Source organism: Puccinia triticina, chromosome 4A (assembly GCF_026914185.1).
Source record: "Puccinia triticina chromosome 4A, complete sequence".
NCBI classification, from domain to species: Eukaryota; Fungi; Basidiomycota; class Pucciniomycetes; order Pucciniales; family Pucciniaceae; genus Puccinia; species Puccinia triticina.
In genome coordinates, this window is record NC_070561.1 from 3,052,443 (window position 1) to 3,074,236 (window position 21,794).

Below are 21,794 nucleotides of genomic sequence, written 5' to 3' on the forward strand. Positions count from 1 at the left end.
CCTGTCCTCGGTCGGCTAGCTGAGGAACCGGAGCCAGACGAGTCAACATTGACTGTTCCGCCGGCCGATAAGATTGTAGCTGTTGGCGATAGTGATGTGGACCAAGAGCTTGATTCAGATAGTGACTATGGGAATGCGGATGATGAAGACGACGAATCACTTGAGTCTGAGACCGATGCGACAAACAAGACAGACTCAGATGCTACTGCTTGCACGACACCGAGTATACATCTGAAGAGCTTGAAGCTTCAGGAAATATGCAAAAAGGTGCGTTCACTTTCTCTTTTGTTGAATGGCATGCGCTCCCAGTCATTTACTAAAACCTCTGATATGTAGCTCGACACTGTTATAAAGCAAATTACACGATCGGCGGCTCAGCGCGCGAATTTCGAGAAAACAGCCAGAGAAATGAATATAAAAGTTGCACCCTTGATTGCCGGATACGGAATACGCTGGAATATAAAATATCAAAGTTATTGTAAAGCTGTCGATGCCCAAGAGGTCATTGACCGCATATTAAAGGATGATCAACAACCAAATGCGGCCGGGCTATTTGAAGATGCTTTTTTCTTGCCACGCGAGTGGAAGGAGATAGACGATCTCAACTGCGAGCTGGAGGTGAGTCTGGCCATCTTCCTCCCTTTGGGAGCCAAAAATAAACATTTGGATTTCCTCATTTTTTCTACAGGTGTTTGTCAAATTGACCTCCTTCATGGAAGGCAATCAGCCCACCGGAGCTCATGTGATTCCGAAATACCTCGAGCTCAAAGAAAGCCTGACCGGGAAGCTTGATGGGTCCCTCGAAACAGATTCCCTGTACCCAATGTATCACGCAATGTTGAAACGAGTCGATAAATATCTCAACGAGGCAATGCAATGCCACACACTCATCCTTGCAACAATCTTACATCCGTGCTACAGGATACACTTATTTGAGATTGCTTTTGGACCGGACAGCTCCGAAGTGGTTGAAGCCATGGAGTTACTGAATGAAGAATTTGGATACACAAAGGAAAGAATCGAACGGAACCGGCCAGCGGCGGAGGTTGTTTCTGATTCCGACGTGATGGCCATTGAGAGACCAACCAACGCTCCGCCACAATCACTCATGGCCCGACTAGCTTCGCGCATGACCCATCAAACACCCCAAGAAAACGAGATTGACACTTACATGAAGGCCAACTTGACATTCAAGGAAGGAGCAATTGATCGTCATCAAACCCCATTAGAATGGTGGAAGGTACAGCCTTTTTGGTCCTGCTTAAATTGTTCTCTTCATTCTATTTGCTAATACCTTTTTGTTACTGCAGTTCAATCAACAGGCGTATCCGACTTTGGCCGTCATGGCGCGAGAATATTTAGGATGTGTAGGCTCCTCCTGTGCAGTTGAGAGACTATTCTCCGCTGCTGCGGATGTCTGTAGTAGTAACCGCGGGCGCTTACTTCCTTCAACAATGTCCCGCTGTGTCAGTAGCCTCATGTGGCTTCGGGAGGAAACCCCGCTAACTGGTTCATTCGCCGAAGCTGGTAGTTTTTTAGCTACAGTCCTACCCGGAAAAAAGTGATACATATAGCCTATATAGTTTTTTGTTACTAGTAACGCCAAATACCCCCAGTCCTGGGTAACGTAACGTAGTAATTTGACTGTTACCAAGTACCGTAACGGAATCACAGTTACACACCTGAGTCAAAACCTGTAACGTACCGCGCCCGCATTACGGTTAGCGGTAACGGTAACGGAGAAAAAAATGTTACATTACAGTTACGTTACCAATAACCGTACCGTACCTACCCATTGTTGCTGGAACATATGGCTTACCTCAAGAACCCAAAGTAAACAACCCAACCAGGACAAAACCTAAAAGAAAAGTGATAATTATCAAAGCGGCAAACTTATTATATGATGGCAAAAACTTCAAGGAATTTCTGGACCAATTTGAACTGGCAGCGGAATTTTATGGAGCAGAAGGATATGACATGGTTTGACAGATTTGAAGCTTTGTTGGACCTGAAGACCTGAAGCAAGAACTGGAATCGATGGACGGATACGAACAACAGGACTGGAACATGCTTAGGTGTAGCATGAAGGAAATATGGGGTGACACCCATGCAAAAATTGGATTCACCATTTGGGACCTGCAAAACTTTGTGGAAGAACAGGCAAAGGCTGGTGGACCTAAAGGATTCAAAGAATACAAGAGCTACAAATCAAAAAATTTATTAATAACAAAGTATTTGGTTGCTAATGAGCACATTAGAGACCAACAAGATGTTACTCACCTGTTTTTTATGGCTTTTTCTAGAGAATTACAGAAGTCAATCAGACACGAGATGGTCAAACAGGACCTGATTCCTTACGGCAAAGATGGTTATCCTAAGACACCCCACCTGGAAGACTTGATGGATGTGGCTGAGGATGAAGTCCAAGCTGCAGCAGACAAAACATTTGTAGGAAGCGGGTTCAGTGAAGCTAATCAAGCAATGCAAAAGAAGTTAGACAAGAAGAAAGGCGCCAGCAAGAAACAGGAGAAGATGGTTGAAGAGAATCCCCCTGAGGTGCTTCAGAAGCAAGTTGACAGTTTGGCAAAAGCAATCAATGCTTTGACTGGAAAGCTAGCAAAGCCACCAAAAGCGGAATACTCTTGTGGAAATGAAAGGCCAAGTGGACAACTATACAAACCCCAACCTTTTACCTACTGTCATTGAGAAGGACATTCAGCTTTTTCTTGTTATGAAGCTCAGAAGGACAAAAGAGAAGGCTTAGTCAAGCGTGACGGACGTGACTTTTGTCATCCCAGTGGACAACTCAAGACCTATTTGTGCGGTGGTGGCTGCGGACTCCGGGAAACCTAAAGCAAAAGTAACGGCAGCATTCAGAACCAATAATCCAGCAGTATTTTCAATCAACAGTGAAAGAATTCAGCAAGAATCCGACTGTACCTCTTTGATGCACAAGATCGACTGGGAACCTCCAAGGCTTGGATCAGCTAACTTTGAAAAAGTGAAATTTGAATCCAATGTTGCAACAACTAGAGTAGAAGCGCTCCGTGTACAACAGAAACCTCCAGCACAAGCGGATGATTCGGCAATGGACGTGGATCAGGAAGTCGGACCGGCAGAAGTCATTTGAGAAGTACCACCAACTAGGAAGACTCCTGGACAAATCTTGGACCCTAACAGGAAATCAACACCATCAAAGAAGGAAAATTCAGCAGAAACGGCTCTAGTAACTGAACTGGACAACTTGAAGATACCAACTACCTTTTCTCAACTTATGGCAATCTCTCCAACCTACGCTCAAGAAGTAATCAACAAAATCCAAACTCTGACTCCTGGATACAAAACCACTACAATGTCATACGTGAATGGAAACAAATTGGAAACCAAGGTTTCAGCTTTGATGTTACTTAACAAGGAGGAAGAAGATTTGGAATACAACTGTTACTATAGTTGCGCGTTAGGATTTATTGACACTCAAATCTCCAGACACAAAGTACCGTTCATGGTGGACTCTGGATCAATGGTCAATGTAATTCCAAGTCAGGCAGCTATTGATCTGGACCTGAAAGTAGTTAAGGTGGAGATCCCAATGAGAGGCATTGGCGGAGAAAGATGTGATATCAAAGGAGTAGTGGAAAACTGCACTATTGGAATTGGATGATTCTCTGGACCGGTACACCTCTTTGTTTCACCACAAGCTCAGGAATTTATCCTCGGACGGCCTTTCCTTTTTGACTACAATTGCACTTTGGACTATCCGGGAACTGGCAAATTTTTATCCTTTCAAGGGGATATTGGAAGAAGGATTACGGTACCAATAGCTGAAGTTGGACAAGGACAAGGATGGAATCAGTTAAAACATTTAGGACCAGGTCCCTCACAGACTGCACAAACAACTGCTTACATGACACAGCATTCAAATCAGTCACGCTTTTCAAACGACACGGAATCGGTCAAGATTCAAACCAAAATTTCAAAGAAGTTGGGTTGGGTCAAAAACATGTGTTTACATCTCCAGAAGAAATCAGAAAATGAAAAACCGGTACCTCAGATTGTGACACAACCACCAACCCTGGACAAAGATTCACAAATGAACAATTTGTTAGCCACCGGGATAGGCGCTTCAGCACAGAAAGATCTCTGTAAAAGCTGGAAGGAGGAAAACTTGTGGGGTATGATGAAATACAAACCAGCTGCCAAGAAAGTTTGACCTATCAATCAACCCACCTCTTCAACGACCAGCTTTATCACGGCATCCTTACAAAACACCTTTAGCACCTAATCCACCAGAATTTCAACCTACAGCAAAAGGTGTTCAAGTTAATTCTTGAACACTGAGTTGCAAAAGTGCATGCAAGTCACACTTTACTATACCCCCCAACCCTGCTTGAATGTTTTTTTGAATTTTGGTGTTCAAGAAAAGCCTTGAACACCAACTTGCAAAATTACATGCAATTCATGCATGGCAAACTTTGAATCCCCCTAATAATGAAGGTTACTGGCTCCATGGTTTCTCTGCTGCAACATTTGTTTCTTTTGTTTCTCACAGCTGTTTTCCTTTGTGTTGTTTTGCATTAAGGATTGCCAAGTGATACCCTTTTGGCAGTACCCGGCACCCGCCAGATGGTGTGGGTGCTGGGTGGGGTTGCGGGTGATGACATTTGGTGGAAAAACCACCAGCTACTCAGGTACCCATGGGCAACACCTGCCACTCGAGGTGGATAAATGTGCCGCAGCACCCCTCTTAATGAACAGCTGGTGCTGGCAATTGAGAGGATTCATCCTTCTTGATGATGTGTGCAGACCAGTCATTGAGAGCACGCAACCCTCTTGATGACCAGTTGGTGCTGGTCATTGAGAGGATTCATCCCTCTTGATGATGGGTGCAGACCAGTAATCAAGAGGACTTGATCCTCTCAATTACCAGTCTGTCCCATCATCAAAAGGGGAGGGTTTCAAACCAGTCATTGAGGGGATTGAGTCCTCTCAATGAACAGCCTGCACGGTGCACCTGTCATTGAGAGGGTTTTTTCCTCCCAATGAACAGCACTGACTGGTTGTCAAGGGGATCAAGTCCTCCCAATGGCAGGTTTGTAACAGTCAGCAAAGTCAGCAAGAGGATTATTCCTCCCAATGACTGGTCTGTACTGGTCACCAAGAGACTTAAGTCCTCTCCATGACTGTTACAGACTGGTCATTGGCAAAAACAAAATGATACCTGTTGTACCGCCAAAAAACACCCGCGGTACCCGCAAAAAACACCCGTGGTACGCGCAAAAACCACCCACGGTACCCACTGGCAGGTGCCGGCATCTGTTTTGGACAAAAACCCTGCAGGGGGTACCTGCATCCACTACGGGTACCCGGGTTCACTTGGCAATCCTTATTTTGCATGGCAGTTGTTGTGAGGTCTGTGTGATTGTCACGTACAAGGAGAGGATAAAACCTCCCGTACATGTTCTGCTCAGAGTCCAAGTGTGATTCCAGACTTGGAGGATGGGTTGGCAAGGGGAATTTTCTGATCCACAGAATAACCATCAAAGTTTTGATTGATCTTCATTGTTTTTGAGTATTGTGGAGTCTGCTCTGCTGTTGTTTCTTTGTTTCTGGACCTCAACAAACCACCCAAACTGCCGCCGGGCTTCCAACCTTGGTGTATCTCTTGAAATCCAACCCAACCCAAGCTTTCATCTTTGATTACTTTTGTGCATCATTCAAACCATCACAGAGGGCAGCCTAAACAGCACTTTCTTCCCCTCTCCCAACTGCCTCCGCCAAGCACAGACAGAGTCCCATATTTGGTCCCCGGAGCTGGGATTGAACCAGCAACCTCAAGATTTACAGCCTGTCTTAAGATTTCTGAGACAGCTGGCAGTGAAAAGAGGATCTGCTTTCTTCTGTTTTTTTTTCACACTTCTTCTCACCTGTGTTAGGAACTTTGTATTGAGCAGTGCTAGTTTGACACTTCAACAGTGGTTGCTGATCTGATGGACCAGCCAGAAGTGATGAGGATTTAGAAAATCAATTTGAACCCCTTGTGTAAATTTATGGTGTTCAAAGTTGGTTTGCATAATTTTATGCATGCATAAATCATAAAATCATAAAATCTTTTTTGCAGGTGATATGACTGTCTGATTATGTGATACAAAATTTCCTCACCAAAATATTTTTATGATTTTATGATTTATGCATGCATAAAATTATGCAAACCAACTTTGAACACCATAATTAAGATGCAGAAATTTCAGCTTTTTCTGGTATATGTAAACAGGCATCTGTGGGGCCCGCAGAACTAACATGAAGTCCTCAAGTCCAGTGAAGCTGTATAGGCCTGTGGCTGAAATGTAGAAATCATTTCAGCCACACAAGTTGGCCAGCTTTTCTGCTATTGCTGTACCACAGACGAACTTCAAATCCTCAGGAATTGTCAAGTTTCTGTTAGAATGTTTGGAAATCATTTCTGAATCATTGAAAGAGCACATCTACTGTTTTTTTTTCTTCATAAAAATCAAGAGAAAAGAAATCACATTAAGCATAATTAACACAGTGAAAGGACACGAAAAAAAGATATCATGAGGAAGAAAAACATTGAAGAAACAATCAAGAAGCAGAAAGAAAAGATAATTGATGAATTGCGAAGAGAGAAAGAGAAAAAGACAATAGAGGATGCTTGAACAAGAAAGAAAGAAATGGAAGAGGTTTCTCAACGGCCAGTTCTACTGATAAGTTTTTTCATGTGATGATCAAGAGATAAATTAGGGAGCGGGTTTGCAGATTTTGAGGGCGACGGCAAGAAGCCGACTTGGATTAGCCAGGCAAGATAGACAGCCAGGTCGGCAGTCTCGACCGAGCGATGATCCATCAGCTGGTTTTTCTTCAAGAGCAGGGTGGTGTTGAGGTCATCTAACTCGGCCGATTTGGTACTCGAGGGGAGATCGGATAAGACGAAATGCAGCAAAGGGAATAATGCGTTATCTTGGGGATCGTTCTTCATGATCGATTGTTCTAGTCTGATCCTCCACGTGAGGTAATCTTCTTTGCTGACCTCGTACCCATAATGACTTAATGTATCGAGGAACGAGCTAAACCGTGGTAGGGGTCGGGCCGTTAGATGGTAGACTTTCAAAGGGTCTCGACTTTCAAGCGAGGCTAGAACCGTACAACTTGCTACATGATTGACTGGCAGCATGTTGATGGTGTTGTGGATATCAGGTATCGAGCCGATCTGGATACATCCTTTGACTAATCTCCATAAGAAATCATCGGTGTTGCTGACGCCAGTTTCGGTATCCCCCAGCACGTAGGCTGGTCGAATGATTGCGCCTCGCATGCCTCGTCGACCAGCTTCTGAGACGAGACGCTCGGAAACCCATTTGGTCTGGCCGTAACCGGTGGTGAGACCACTTGCCGAAGCTTCCAAATCATCCGATTCCGAAATCCCCTTCTTGCCCCGTTGGATGAGAGCATCGGACAGACTGACGTAGTGATCTTTCTCGAGGACAGCGGTACTTGAAACAAACGTCAGCGCTTTCGGTTTGCCGATTGCCACGAGCTCCATCAGAGTCAAGGTAGACATCACATTGGCGGTTCGCAACTTCGAGTATGGGTAAACCCAGTGCACCAATGCGCCGTTGTGAACTACGATGTCAACTCGTTCGCTCAAGTCATTCCACGCCTGATCACCAACACCTAGCTGTCGTGATTCGAGGTCGCCGAGGACTACCTCGACCAAGTTTTCTGACAACCATTCCTCCTTCCAAAACCCTCGACTCTGACAGCTCTCCCGAAGGCGCGTAAGGCCTGCGTCCTTGGTTTTGGCTCGCAAATGGCAGATCACCGTGCCAATGGTGTCGGTTCGGTTTAGGAGTTCCCGGAGAATGAACACCCCCAAGAAGCCGGTTGCGCCAGTCAGGAGAACCGTTTTCTTGTCGCTTGATTCGATCGGCGCCGAGTATTTTGGCTTCAACGTCTTCATCAACGCCTTCGCATCCGCAGCATAATCAAATGCACTCTGGGGTTGACCTGGAGCAGCCGAGGATGCGCCAGTGGGCTGGGCTGATGGGCTTAAATGGGTGCCATCTTGAGTTTGTTCTTCATCCTCTCTGGCTAAACCAAAGTCGTTATTCTTGCACATGTCGACTTGCTGAGCTAGGGAGCCAATGGTTGGGTACTCAAACACCAATCCTAACGGGATGTTGACCGCGAGAGTCCTTCGGATTTCAAACACCAAGCGAGTAGCTAGAATTGAATGCCCGCCAAGATCGAAGAAGCTTTCGTTTTTGGGAATCGTCGACTTGCTGTAAATATTATTGGGCAGCAAAGTTTTCCAAATCGTCTGGATGGCTGTTTCGGTCGAAGAAAATTGGTGAGGAGTTGAAGACTTTTTGGCTCGGGAAGATGGTTGGAGGGCGGTGTCTGGGAAGGGAAGAGCCGGTTTGTCGATCTTTCCGTTAGGATTCAACGGCATTCGTACCAATGGCACGAATACTGCAATAGGCGGAAGCTCGTCAGCTCACTGCAGACATCAGTAAAATCAACCAGGTTCGTACAAGGAAGACTTACGGGTTGGAACGCTGTAAGCGGGCAGCTTAGTTTTCAAGTATTCTCGGATGTTTCTGATCAGCTTGCGATACTTTCTGATTCCCTTCTCGACCTCACTCACGGGCTCCTCGTCGTCTTCCAGCTCGCTCGCACTAGTAAGGGGGACCTCGGGTGATCCAGATTTAGGCTGGTTGGGTACGAAGTACGTGATGAGAATTTTCTCTTCATCCTTGTCTCGTCGAACCAAGGTAACATTTTCCCGGATTGAGGGATGCTGGGAAAGATGAGTGTCGATTTCGCCAAGTTCAATTCGGAAGCCGCGAATCTTGATCTGGTCATCCGATCGGCCAACACATTCGACAGTTCCATCGGGCAGATAACGACCGAGGTCTCCCGTTCTGTACAATCGATCTCTGAGCCCAAGCCATTTACCGCCCATATCGGCATCCACTGCTCGTTGTTCCGATGGGATGGAGTAGAACCAATTGAGCATGAACTTTTCAGCGGACATCTCCGGCGTTCCAAGGTATCCTTCGGCCAACCCACTCGATCGGACGTAGATCTCGCCCAACTCTCCGACGCCGCATTGTAATCCTTTTGCAACCCGGTTGACGACGAGTAGTTGGACATCTTTCATACCTTGGCCAGCCGGAACAATGTCTTTCTTGGTTTCGAGATAGATCGGATCTTTGGCAATCGACGGAATCAAATGATAAGAAACCGCACGTTGAGTCTCGGTGGTGCCGAACATGTTGATGATATCAACGTTGGGGGCAATGTGTTGAAGCCGAGAGCAATCTCGCTTGGTGAGGACATCACCGACAAAAAAAGCGTTTTTCAGAGAAGGGATCTGTCGGGATGCTTGAGCGGAGAGTAATTGACCCATTGCGGGTGTGAGATGGGTGACCGTAACTTGCTGATCGTCCATCCATTCTGCCAATCGACCGGGGGTTCCGATATCTTCAGCTGTGGGGATGTGTAATTCGGCGCCGAGGAAGAGGGGAGTGAAGATGTCCCTCTGGATGGGATCGTGTGCGATACCACTCAACATAGTGAACTTGCTACTGTTGTCCAAGTTGAATTGTTGGGCCATCCATGGGAAAAAATGAGTGAGACTGAAGTGACGACCTTGAACACCTTTGGGGATCCCGGTCGACCCAGAGGTGAATGAAAGAGTACCGATCGAGTCGGGTCCGATCTTCACTGAAGGCAATTGAGGCGCCAGATGCTGGGCATCGTGCAAGACATCGACTCCGGTTGCGTTTCCGATGTGGCCACCTTTGAGATCGCCAGTGTTTTGTAAAGCGAGGGCGGGGACGGTGACCTTGATGTCCAAGTCTGATTTGATGAAAGCCTCGACTTCGGGAGACAGCTGGCCAGCTCTTTCGAGGATAATCAAACCGCGGGGTTTGGAGACTTCAAGATAAATCTTTTGCCTCTGAGTGGGATAGGCTGGATCGATGACGCTGAAGGTAGCGCCAGCTTTGAGGATTCCCATGATGGCGATCACCAAATCGACGCCTCTGGTTGAGTAGACGGTAACGACTTCCTCCGGAAGAATTGCGTGTTGAAGTAGGTGGTGAGCCAGCACGTTCGACGCCTGATGAATCTGAGAGTAGGTGAAGGTGCGCTCGAGAGGCGGAGAGTTGAGAGTCGAAGTGGGTGGTGTTGTTCCGTCGTAGTGCTCGACCACGCATAGCTTGTCAGGATGTTGCTCAGAGTTTCGAGCAAAGATCTGGGTGATTGGGCCGGGCCATTTTGTCCAATGTAAATTCTCACAGGGATCGGGTAGATAGGGTTGCTGGAGTGGCCCTAAGAGTGGGATGGTACTGATGCAAGATTCAGGTTGAAGAGAGGCCTGGATGATGATCGCCGAGAGCTGTTCGAGGAGGGTGTGTATCCTGTTGGATGAAAACAAGAGGGAATTGTAGAGGATGTTGAGCGAGAGGACCCCGGGAAGTAAGGGTTGGCGGGAGGAAGGGGTAGTTTTGGAAACTTGAGGGTCATCGATAGACTTGACGATGATAGTCAGATCGGTGGTCAGCGAGGTTGAGTGAACGAAGTCTTGACCGGTAGGATCGGTAGCCTCCAGGAATCGAACTCTGAAGAGGGGGGCATAGTTTGACTCGGCTGTGTTGGCTTGGTTTCGGCCGATGGCCTTGAGTAGTTGATCGAATGGGACATGATCAGCTTCGGCCTCGCTGCCAAGTGTTAACATAAAATAAAAAGGGGGGTTAGCAAAATCGAGATATGGAGAATAAGGGAAGTTGAAGCATTTCGGACTGACGCTTGGAGGCTGACGATCGATTTGAGCAAGCTGGAGAATGACTGATCTGAGCTGAGAGAGACCCTGAGTAGAAGTGGGTCCGGATGATCCGCCGACGGACTTGAGGTAGCAATCAGGATATCCGTCTCGGATGTATAGCGATACAGTAGGATCACGAAGCTGGTGAGCAGCAGATGGAAAGGACTCGGCCGATCGATGAGGTCGGTGTCGAGCAGCGATAACCTTGAGATGGCGAGGGATGCCTTCTGATTGAGCTGAGAGTCGATGGAAGCTTGTACGACCTTCTGGTTGATGGACTGGTTGACTGGACGCGGGTGGTCGGTGGGCAGGGCGATGGACGGCAGTGAGCTCAGCCGGTTCGAGATCCTCTGCAGCTTCTCGCTTTGGTTTTCGGTCTTGTCCGTGAGTGGGATGGCCATGCTGGGTGGTGGTTGCTGTTGACCGTGGGTGCATGTCCGCTGGGGATTGTCGAGTGGGGAAAAGTCGGCTATGCATATGCATCTCGCCCGGAGGCGGGTAGCCCAGCACACCTGCTCCGGAGCCTCCCTCCGACCCACCGGTGACCGGCACACCCTCAAGCCGACGATGGCCAACATCCCTGCGCCGGGCTTGCTCCGCTCGATCGACGGCTTGGATGACTCGGACCTCAAACTCAAGCTGAGGACGGCGGGGGTGTGAGTGATTCTTGAATCGCGAACTCCGTGGTTGGTTATAAATGTCTCAACTGACCTGCGCTTCGCTTCATCCAGTGTCGTCGACAGATCGGAAAGCCACTCGAGCATCGTCTTGCGCTCCGATTCAGCATGTCTGATAGTCGATTGCACCATCCCAATGGCAGCTGATTCACTATCAAACTATCTGCCTCGTCTCACCAACCGACTAATTGTCCTTGGTTATCTCCGTCTGGCAACCGTCAGTCCATCTTCTCATCTTCATAGGCTTAGCTGCTTCTAGTCATAACACCTCATACATTCCACTCCACCCCAGAACGAGGAAACCAGACGACATAAACCATTTGCGTGTAAGTATTCACTGGAGGCTTTGATTGTCAAACAAGCTCCAGGACTCAACCTACTGGCCTGGGAGGAGAGTCTTGTCGTAGATTGACCTTGCATCTGGAAAGATCATTAGTTACATGGTCTCAAGGTCTGTATATTAGAAAACACCACGGTAATTCAAGCTAGATTATCCACTTGCAGTGATCACCCCCAATATGTATAACTTGAGCTACCAGTCATGCAGGCTCATACCATCCTGATCACCTCCATCAGCATGTTGAATGCATGAAAGGTATCACAAGAATTGTTAGCACAAGAGGCATAGTTGAGCATCTCATTCTCCATGAACTGTGTATCTCAGGAGAAGCACAGTCAGAACAAGGATAAGAAAAAACAAACCATCCCTGCTGTTCACTCACTAAAGCACACTCCATTATAGGGATCTTGGGGCCCCATTTAGTGGTATAGGGATAGTGCCTGTGGTGGAGTTTCTCTGATGCAGTCCTCATATCCAAGCAAATCCTAATGCAATGCAGCCTGCTGAAAACTCATCCACTTTCTCAAGAGTGTTGAAACTCGTGCTCCTTGCGCTCTCTGCGCGCTCTCCGCGCACTTGCAGCTGTCCTAACTCATGTAGACGCAGCAGTCAACTGGCTGATTAATATCATCATTCTTAACCTACAACCACCAATTGACTACTTTGTTGTTCTCCCATCGATCGCTCACTCCATCCTAAAACCTTATCTTAAACCCTTTCCTTCCGTTCCCAATTGACCTCTTCAATCTAACTCAACTGCAAGACACTTTTGATTGACACTAAATCTGTTGATCACCCTTATTCCCTCTCTCCAAACAAGTCCGGGAATCCTTAACTTTGGACAGCCTTTCTGGCTTCCAACTTGGTGAGAAATGCCTCTCTGCATTTCTGGATCTCACTCTTGATCGGCCTTCACCCTCTCAGCAACGCTAACAACTCTTATTTTCCTTTCTAGTTCCTTTTGTCTTAAGATTGTGTCTACTCTCTTTATTCCTCTTGTTAAAGATTTTTCCTATCCTCTTTGGGTTTGTTCCTTTCCTGTTTTGTCTCCTACATTTCTTCCATTGACTAACTCATGTTCACCATCACAGATACTTCTCAACAAATCTTACCTCTCTCTATCTCCAGTTTTCCTCTCATCTTATATTGCTTGTTCCATCAGGGTTGGTCTCATTTCTATCTCTTCTACTGTTTATTCATTGTTCTTTCCAGTTCTGGTTTTGGTTTCTAGAAATAAATTCTTATAAGGTCCTTTAAAGAGTCCACACACACATAATTTGAGAGGCTGGAGATCCAGAAAGCTTCCTTATCCTGCAATCTACCATCTTTGGATCCAGAACCCCAGACACAAAACTCTTTCTTTCTTTCCATAGACCAGAGCATAACAACAACATAGGGTAGTTACGCTACGGATAACGCTAAAGTAACGGTAACGTAACAAAATTTTATCAGTTATCTACGCGTTACGCGTAACGGAATCAAGTTACGGTGTCGCATTTTTGTTCTTATTTGCTTGGGTGGTTCTTTACTTTATCCATGTGCGGCAATGTTTTTTTTTACGTTATCGCACAACAACTATGGGATTTTTTTACGGATAACGCGCAAGTCAAGCAACAAGAGATATGTACTAGTACTATAGATAGACTATTTATTTTGGTTTGAGGGGACCAAAGCCTTCAATGCCTTCCCCACCTCCTCAAAAGCTCCGGTGAGAGGCACTTCCTCCCGCAACCACATCATGCTGCTTACGCAGCGTGACATGGTTGATGGGAGCAAGCGCCCTTGATTGCTAGTGCATACGTCTGCTGCCGCCGAGAAGAGGCGCTCAACAGCACACGAGCTTCCAGATGCCCCCAAGTACGCTCGGGCCATCTGCGAGAGGGTTGGGTATGTGTTGGCATTCATCTTCCACCATTGCAATGGTGTTGATTTGCGGTCGATGGCATTGTTCTTGAAGGACAAATCGGCCTTCAAGTACGCTTCGACCTCATCTTCATGTGGGGTTGGTGTCTTGGCCATCCTCAACGCCAGACGTGCCCTGAGTGACTGAGGCTCAGCGGTGTGTGGCCTTTCGATTTTGACTACTTCAGATTCGGGTATGGAAGGCTGAGTGTTTGAATTTTTTTCCGTTTTGTATATTTCAAAGCGTCGATTGAGAAGATCGAGGCAGTCGGCAACCTCACTGCTCTCTGATCCAAAGCCAAGCTCAAAGATGAGCATCCGGTAGCAGGGATGCAAAATCGTGGCTAGTACTAGGGTCTCGCAGGCCATTGCTTCATCCAAATATTTATCAACCTTTGGAATCATCGCATAGAACATCGGATACAAGGCGTCCTCGGGATTGGAGCGGTGGAGCTTTTCAGAAAGCTGGTCCTTAAGTTCCAAGTACCTCGGAATGACATGGGAACCACTTGAGTGATTGCCTTCCATTTGCGAGGTCAGATCAACAAAAACCTGGCAAAAAAAAAACAGAAAGCAAGTTAGATCCACTAGTGATGTTGATTTGATTGGAGCAAATATGTACACACCTCAAGCTCACGGTTGAGTTTCTCAATCTCATTCCAGTCGCGAGGTATGAAGAAGACATCGTCAAAGTACCCAGGCTGGTTTGATCCCTGGTCTTCCTTGAGCAAATGGTTGATAACCTCCCTCGCGTCAATCGCCTTCCGGTAGCTCTGGTACTTAATGTTCCACCGGATGCCATAGCCGGCAATCAACGGGGCCACTTTCAAATTCAATTCTTTTGCAACTCAATCAAAATTTGCCCGCTGGGCTGCTGATCGAGTAATCTGCTTGATGACAACATCGAGTTTAGTGAGAAGCTCTTTGAGTTTTACAGTCTTCGTGTGTTGGGATTGACTAGCTGAGTCGTCTGCGCTTTCGGCCGCGTAATCGGACTTCTTCTCATTTGCAGCAGCAGCTGCCTCATCATCTGAAAGCTCGTCGGCGTTACCGTAGTCGCTTTACCAATCTTCGTCATCATCAGCTTGTTCAGGATCAGGCTCAACTGAGTTCGTCTTCGTGCTTGGAGCGGGGGCTAGTTCAACTTCCGGGGCGACCTCAAACAATTCTGCCTTGTCTTCTTCAAGGACCTTTCCAAGCACAGGGAAGAACCCAAGAACGGATTCCTTTGCCTTCCCAGGAGGCAAAGTCTTCAGAGAAAGCGCATTCAAACCGGAATTTACGATCAACGCTAGCTTATGGCAGAAGCACCGAATGTGCATGCTCGCTGGGTCCCATGCGTGTTCGGATTGGTTAGCGGCGTCACTATTCTTGAGGAGTTGATACATGGTACTGGCCATGGTGTTGTTATTCGAGCCAGAATCTGTGGTCTGAGCCAACATCTTCTTGTAGAGATTTTGCTTCTTGAGGAGAGCAGCAATCGGACGGGCTAGTAGATTGCCTTGGTGCTTCCAAGGTATCATTTTGAGGGCCAGATGACGGACAACATATTTCCAGTCTGAGTCAATGTACGCCACTGCCGCACCAATAAAGGCGAACCTATTACCCTTTGTCGTCCAAACATCGTGGATGAGGGTAAATTTTGTGTTGAGTTTCTATTCAATGACAAGGAAGAATTTGACATAAGCACATTTACCGCAGCCCAACAATGAAACTAATCAAGTTCACCTTCAAATCATCAAAGACAGTTGCCTTGAGCCCTAAATAGAGCTTCTTGGACTCGTCGGCCGACCATCGTTTGCCGTAGAGGAGCGCCTTTGGGTTCGCATATAGAAACGCAGCACGCAGATAACAGTCTTCAATCCGGTACCACGGTAATGCGTGTCTTATTTGCCAGATCATGATGATCTGGTTTAGCACACGATTGACGAAAACAGGCTTGGGCTGAAGGAATGAGCTCATTGGAGCTTGTTTTGCGTCGATTAGTCTCTTCTCGGCAATAGAAGGCGGTAGCTTCACGCCAGCGGCCTTGGCTTTGTTGCGGTTGGGACAGCCCTTTGCGTTCCTTCCAGCTTGATTCGATCCATCGCGATGCATCGTTAGATTTCCGTCTGTCGAGCCATGACCACGGTAGGTCTTATGGCACCATTTACATTTGTAATTCACAGGGACGTCCCCCTTTTCGCGCTCGCCGTCCTTAAAATAAGGCTCATGGAAATAATCAGCCACATTGGCAAACTTTTCCTTTATTTCCTTCTTCTCTTTTGTTTTTCCCGATTGAATTTTGACTAAGCCGTCGTCCGAAACTTGGTCGTAGTCATAAGCTTCATCGGCGTCATTGACAGTATCAGGACCCTTCGCTGTAGCTTCCTTCTAAACGTACAAACCAAAATTAAAAACACATGTGTCAATTCTAGAACCAGCAATGTTGCACATAAAATTAACATTCAAGGGGCTCACGGTTTTATCGGGAACAGTATTGTTTGTCTTTCTCTTTGGGGTCTTCTTAGCAGCCAGATCCCCCTTCTCGGTGGCGCCAGCAGCGCCAGAAGATACAACTTGTCGAGGCTTCTTTGCCGCTTTTGCTTTGGTTTTCCGAGGGGTTTTACCAGTCACAATTGATTCTCCAAATTCCGACGAAGGAGCTGGAGGCCTTTTTTGAGATTGTGGCTTGGTGGCTCGTGCTCGAGAGTCTGACGGCGTGGGGATCATATCTGGCCTGATGGATGCCGAGGAGGCACGTCTAGAGCGACGCAGCAGGGATTTGTCAGGTTGCTCACCATTGCCGTCAGCTTCGTCCGCTTGCAGTTGACTGGTTGGACTCGGATCCATGGTGATTGATGGATAAGGTCGATTTCAGGTGGGAAGAAGGGAAAATGTTTTGGACAGGGGTGCCTGACGGGTCAGGCAAGCCACCAAGGCGCCACACAGGGAGAATTTTTTTTTTCGGTCTATCCTTGCAAAGGCAAGGGATGAAACACACCTTCCGACGTGTTATCCGCGTTACAGGCCATTTTTCCAGTTACTTTATCACATCTTAGGGGAAAAACCAAAACAGAACCCGTTACGCTACCCAGGTGATAAGAAAAAGGCCCGTTACTAATAGCGTAACGGGCCGCAGTGGATAACGGGGATATTTACGTTACTCAAATAGGGCAGATAACGTATAGTAACGTAACTACCCTATGTTGATAACAAGCAGCTATAAAGATTTAGCATTAAAAAAACACTGAAAATTGCAGCAATATGCTGCACATGCCTGCAGGAGGCTGAGATCTTGTGTTAAGTTTGTCACCCGCCATTAGTTTGATCCTTAAACTGGCACTCACTCCATGTCAACTGCTGGCAGTTTCTAGAGTTTTTCTTGTAGTGAAAGAGTAGATCTTCCCAGAACTGTTCAGTGGGGAATGCATAACAAAAAGAGATACAAAAAAAAGATGGAAAAAGAAGGATATGAAAACTTGACCAGCAAAAAGAGGGAAAGATAGAGGCAAGTAGCATTTGAAGATTTTTTTTTTTCTTGGATACCTGTCTGGAGTCAAATGGTGATCAGCTTGCCACATTGCTTGACTGATGGGCTCAAGAGAACAGCCTTTGGTGGATGTTTAAGAAAATCCGGGAAGCACTCAGTATGATCAATGGTTTCATCAGCCTTTCTGGGGAAGATTCATTTGGGTTCCAAGATTATCATGGTCATCAGCTTTCTGGCAAAAATTAGACTCTGAAAGTAATCAAGAAAAGATTGAGATGTTACCAGGCCGGATCTGTGAATGCAATTAAAGGAGATCAAGTCAATTGACTGCAGAGATCACAAGCAGGCTGCTGTGAATGCCAAGTAGTTAATCAGTGAAGAGATTGACACAGTGAAACACTGGATATTGTGATTCATATGGGGAACAATGGTACAGTAGATCCATAAGAGCTTGCAACTTTTGTTGCGTGCTTTGGAACGTTTGGCCGCAGTGGCCAAACTTCTTGCAGCAGAAATTGACCGTGCGTGCGGCCCGTGCTTGGGGTTCACGGGGGGACCAGCCCCATGCCTGCAGGCCTGCAAGCACCCAGCTCTCCCCCAACCACCATCACGCCACCACCACCATCACTGTCAGTGTCACTGTTGCCATCACTGCTAGATCCTCCCTCACAGATCAATCTTGTTGGCAAATCCGGTGATTAAACAGTTTAAACAGGTTTTTATTCCTTTTATTGTACCTTGACTACCACATTGCTTACCTAGCTGATGGCACTCCTCCTTTTTAGGTGCAATGTTTGTCAAATAAACCGCATCATTCAAATACATTGTGGTTCAGGCAGCCCTTCATGGAAAAAAAATCACCAAAATAAATGCCGCAAATGCATCTGAGGTCAGTTCCGACTCCCTGCAACGCTGGTGTTTGTTATACAAAACAACCCAATCTGTTGTCACCAATCTGGCTACCTACAAAACCAGGGGTTGTCCCTTGGCTCTCAATAACAAAGAACAGGCCTTTCTCTTGGAGATGGTCACCAACCATCCAACCATCTACCTAGGCAAAATCCAGGACTCCCTCATCAAGCAACGCAATGTTTGAATCTCCTTACAAACAATCTCCAACAAACTTCACAAACGTCTGCGTATGACCCAAAAAACAATGAGAAAGGTCAATGCCAACCAAGACCCAATCCAACAAGCTAACTAAATCATCATGATGGCTAACTATGACCCCCATTGCCTTGTCTTCACTGGTGAATCTTTTCTTTTCCATTTTATTTATCTAGATGTTAGCTTATGGTACATTCTTCCTCAAAGATGAAAGTGGTGTGTGCCTGGAAGGTGTAATTTTTACTTGGGGTTGAGCGCCAATTGGTGAGAGGTAATCAAGACTTTTGGTGGTGTGGGCGACTAATTGATTCAACTTTATCCCAGCTGTGGCTCTCAGCGTTCTGGTTTTGATTATGACACAGCAAAAAAATGTCAAGCGGGTCAATTTTGAGCACTACTTAGAGCATGCTTTGGTGAGTGGAGGACTTCCTGTGCAATCTGGGACCCCCACAGATTCCGGTTTAGTCCCAAAAAGTCTTGATTTTCACAGGGAAATCTAGCTTTTTGGGCTCTTGATCACTTCTGGGAGAGCCACAGACCTTGACGGGAAGTCATCTAGTCTTTTTCTTTTGAAATTAACATTGGCCTCTTGTGACATCATTCTGAACGCCTCAAACTTGAAGCTTCCCAGCATAAATCCATTTCCAGGACCCTGTAGCTGTGCCCTAGTGATGGACAACGCTTGAATCCATCACAATGGTTGAATTGAGGAGCTTGTCAAGGATGTTGGCTGTCATCTTGAGCATCTTCCCGCCTACTCCCCCAAAATGAACCCAATCAAAAAGGCTTTCAGCGTCTTAAAGACCAATTTATGACAATATGGCAAACTTGACAGTGGCAAAACAGACAGGGAGCAGATTGAGGCCTTCACCAGGCTTATACTTACCCCTCAGCTAATGTGAGGCCTTTTCCAATGCACAGGATACACTGACTGATCCCTTCTCTCCGTGGTTCATTATTAATCACCACGGATGTTTGCTCAGCACCTGTTTACAAGTGCCTTCCAAGTGCCTTCACCCCTCTCTTTAGGAACCCTTTAAGATCTCTTGCAGAACTTGACACCAATTTATGCATAATTTTGGATTGAATTTATGCTCAAGTGTGTCTGAATTGATGCTGAATCTTGTATGAATTCATGTTGGACATGGTTTCATATCAACCTGATATCCACCCCAACTAGACTATTTGAGTAATTATATCTTTTCCAGAACCTGTGTTCAACTGCATTGCAAAGCAATCTCCATTTCTTGGAAGAAACAAGATTTTTCTTGATGTAATAATATATTTTCATTGATCATGTGCTTATTATGCCGTCCACACTGCTCAAAATGTGTTTTCATATATGAAACACAAAACTTTTGGCTTGGTAGATATACCTTTGTGATGAAAGTGCATAAATTCAATGAATCTTCTTTCTGTATTTATCACTCGAGATATTTATAGACTTGTGGAAAAAAATTAACATAGTGGATACTTATATCTTTTGTATTGATTGATGCTATAAGCATCACATACTTTGAGAGAAAAGGTGATTTCCTTCTGAACTGAGCTAGCTTCACTCACTGGCTATCCCCTTGATGTTTTATTTTTGCATTAAATGATGAAAACTTGCTATATAACTGATCAATCACCATAACCACCTTGTGATCTTGCAGGTGGAAGATAGGCATCTGGGCTGCAAGCATTCTCACATAATTCTTTTAGCAAATTTTATGATTTTTTTCACAAGAAAGTTGGAAGTCTGGGCTAAGTCCAGGGGAGCCCCAGATTACCCAGGGTTTCTTAGGGCCTGTACCATAGCCCGCGGATTCCAAGGATCTCACCCGGGATTCGTAAATTTCTGTGAAATCCGAGCGACCCAGAATCCGGAGTACCATAGCGCCTAATTGGCGTCCTCATAATCCGAGGAAAATGGTCTGTTTTCCTCAGTTTGGAAAAATAGGTCGGACCTATTTTTTTCACCTCGGATTATGTACGCCTTCCCCAGCCACCCGCACCATCAGACACACAGCACATCCTCGTATCGCCTCCCCTACCCATGGAGTGAGTACCGGCCATCGAGAGCAGCTCACTACACCCTCGATGGCCGGCCGAAGCCAGTCATCGAGCGGAGTGCATACACCCTCCACCGATGGCTGGTCAGTAGGTTCTGCACTCTCAATGGCCGGTGGAGACCGGTTATTGATAGGAGTCCACACCTCCGTTGATGCCCGGTCTGTACCGGCCATCAATAGTCACTCGCCACATTCTCGATGACCGGTTTGTTCCGGTCATCGAGAAGAAGATGTACTTCTCGAGATGACCGGTTCGTTCCGGTCATCGAGAGGAGTATGTACTCCCCAAGATCCGGAACGAACCGGTCATCGAGAGAAAGATGTCCTCCTCAAAACGACCGGAACGAACCGGTCATCTTGAGGAGTAGATAGATGACCGGTTCGTTCCGATCATTGAGGGGGTATGCACTCCTCCCGATGACCGGTTCATTCCGGCCATCTAGAGGAGTACATACTCCTCCCGATGACCGGTTTGTTCCGGTCATCTTAAGGAGTACATACTCCTCTCGATGACCGGTTTGTTCCGGTCATCTTGAGGAGTGTATAATGTATACTTATCTCGATGGCCACTTAAGAGGACAGCCCATTGAAGGGAGCCCTCAATGACCGAACGGACCTGCCATCGAGGGGAATATGTTCCCGATGGCCGGTGTGTACCGCTCTGGCTGACCGTTCAGTACCGGTGACCGAGGAGTTGTTGATGAATCCGCGGTCCCATGGTACGCCTTTTGGAGCAGGTCGGATTTTGAGCTCGGGGAAACCGTGCAGGGAAAATAATCCTGACGAACCGGTATTTTTGGCGGCTCGGAATCCGAGGTGTGAATCCACGGAAAGCTATGGTACAGGCCCTTAATCACTTCAGAAAATCCCAACAAAAGAATGTGTGTACATATAGGTGAAAATATATATAAATCTTTTAAACATTTCATCTAATATTCCGGTGTTGCGTGGGCACTCAGCTCAGCATTGCTTGGCTGTGTGGTAATATAGGTGTCACACAAACAAACGGGTGTACAGTTGTGTGACCAATCCTTCCAGCTAGCCCCTCAGAAAATGTACACCAAATTCAAACCAGATTAAAATCATGATTTAAGAAAAACTGGCCTATTTTTGGCAACAATAAGATACCTTCTCCATATTATACCTTGGCCCAAGGGGACCAAGTTCAAGCAGCATTGATAATTACTCTGTCACCTCACACACCTCCTTTTGAATTTTGTGTGCGCTGAAAATTATAAAAAGAATGTTCCAGAGCAACCTGTAGGGTATGGTTTTACACAGGGGTTAAAAATCATCATGGTCAAAAAATTCTTATCTTTGGTCAAAATTATAGATTGAGTACAACTGATCATAAAGTTGGGCTGGGTTTCAACATAGTTATGGTGTACATTATATG

General features: G+C 46.3%; 2 protein-coding genes across 2 annotated transcripts; one reads left to right on the plus strand and one right to left on the minus strand.

The window, feature by feature from the left end:
- Window positions 1–6,703: 6,703 nt before the first annotated feature.
- Window positions 6,704–11,247, minus strand: PtA15_4A375 (uncharacterized protein; the record flags this gene model as incomplete). Its single annotated transcript, XM_053168252.1, has 3 exons — window positions 6,704–8,487; window positions 8,563–10,742; window positions 10,829–11,247. The coding sequence occupies 3 exons, from the start codon at window positions 11,245–11,247 to the stop codon at window positions 6,704–6,706; spliced, it is 4,383 nt and encodes a 1,460-aa protein (XP_053019480.1).
- Window positions 11,248–11,323: 76 nt separating this feature from the next.
- On the plus strand, window positions 11,324–11,935 carry PtA15_4A376 (uncharacterized protein; the record flags this gene model as incomplete). The annotated part of the gene is made up of 3 exons (XM_053168253.1): window positions 11,324–11,502; window positions 11,578–11,740; window positions 11,816–11,935. The coding sequence occupies 3 exons, from the start codon at window positions 11,324–11,326 to the stop codon at window positions 11,933–11,935; spliced, it is 462 nt and encodes a 153-aa protein (XP_053019481.1).
- Between the last annotated feature and the right edge of the window lie 9,859 nt (window positions 11,936–21,794).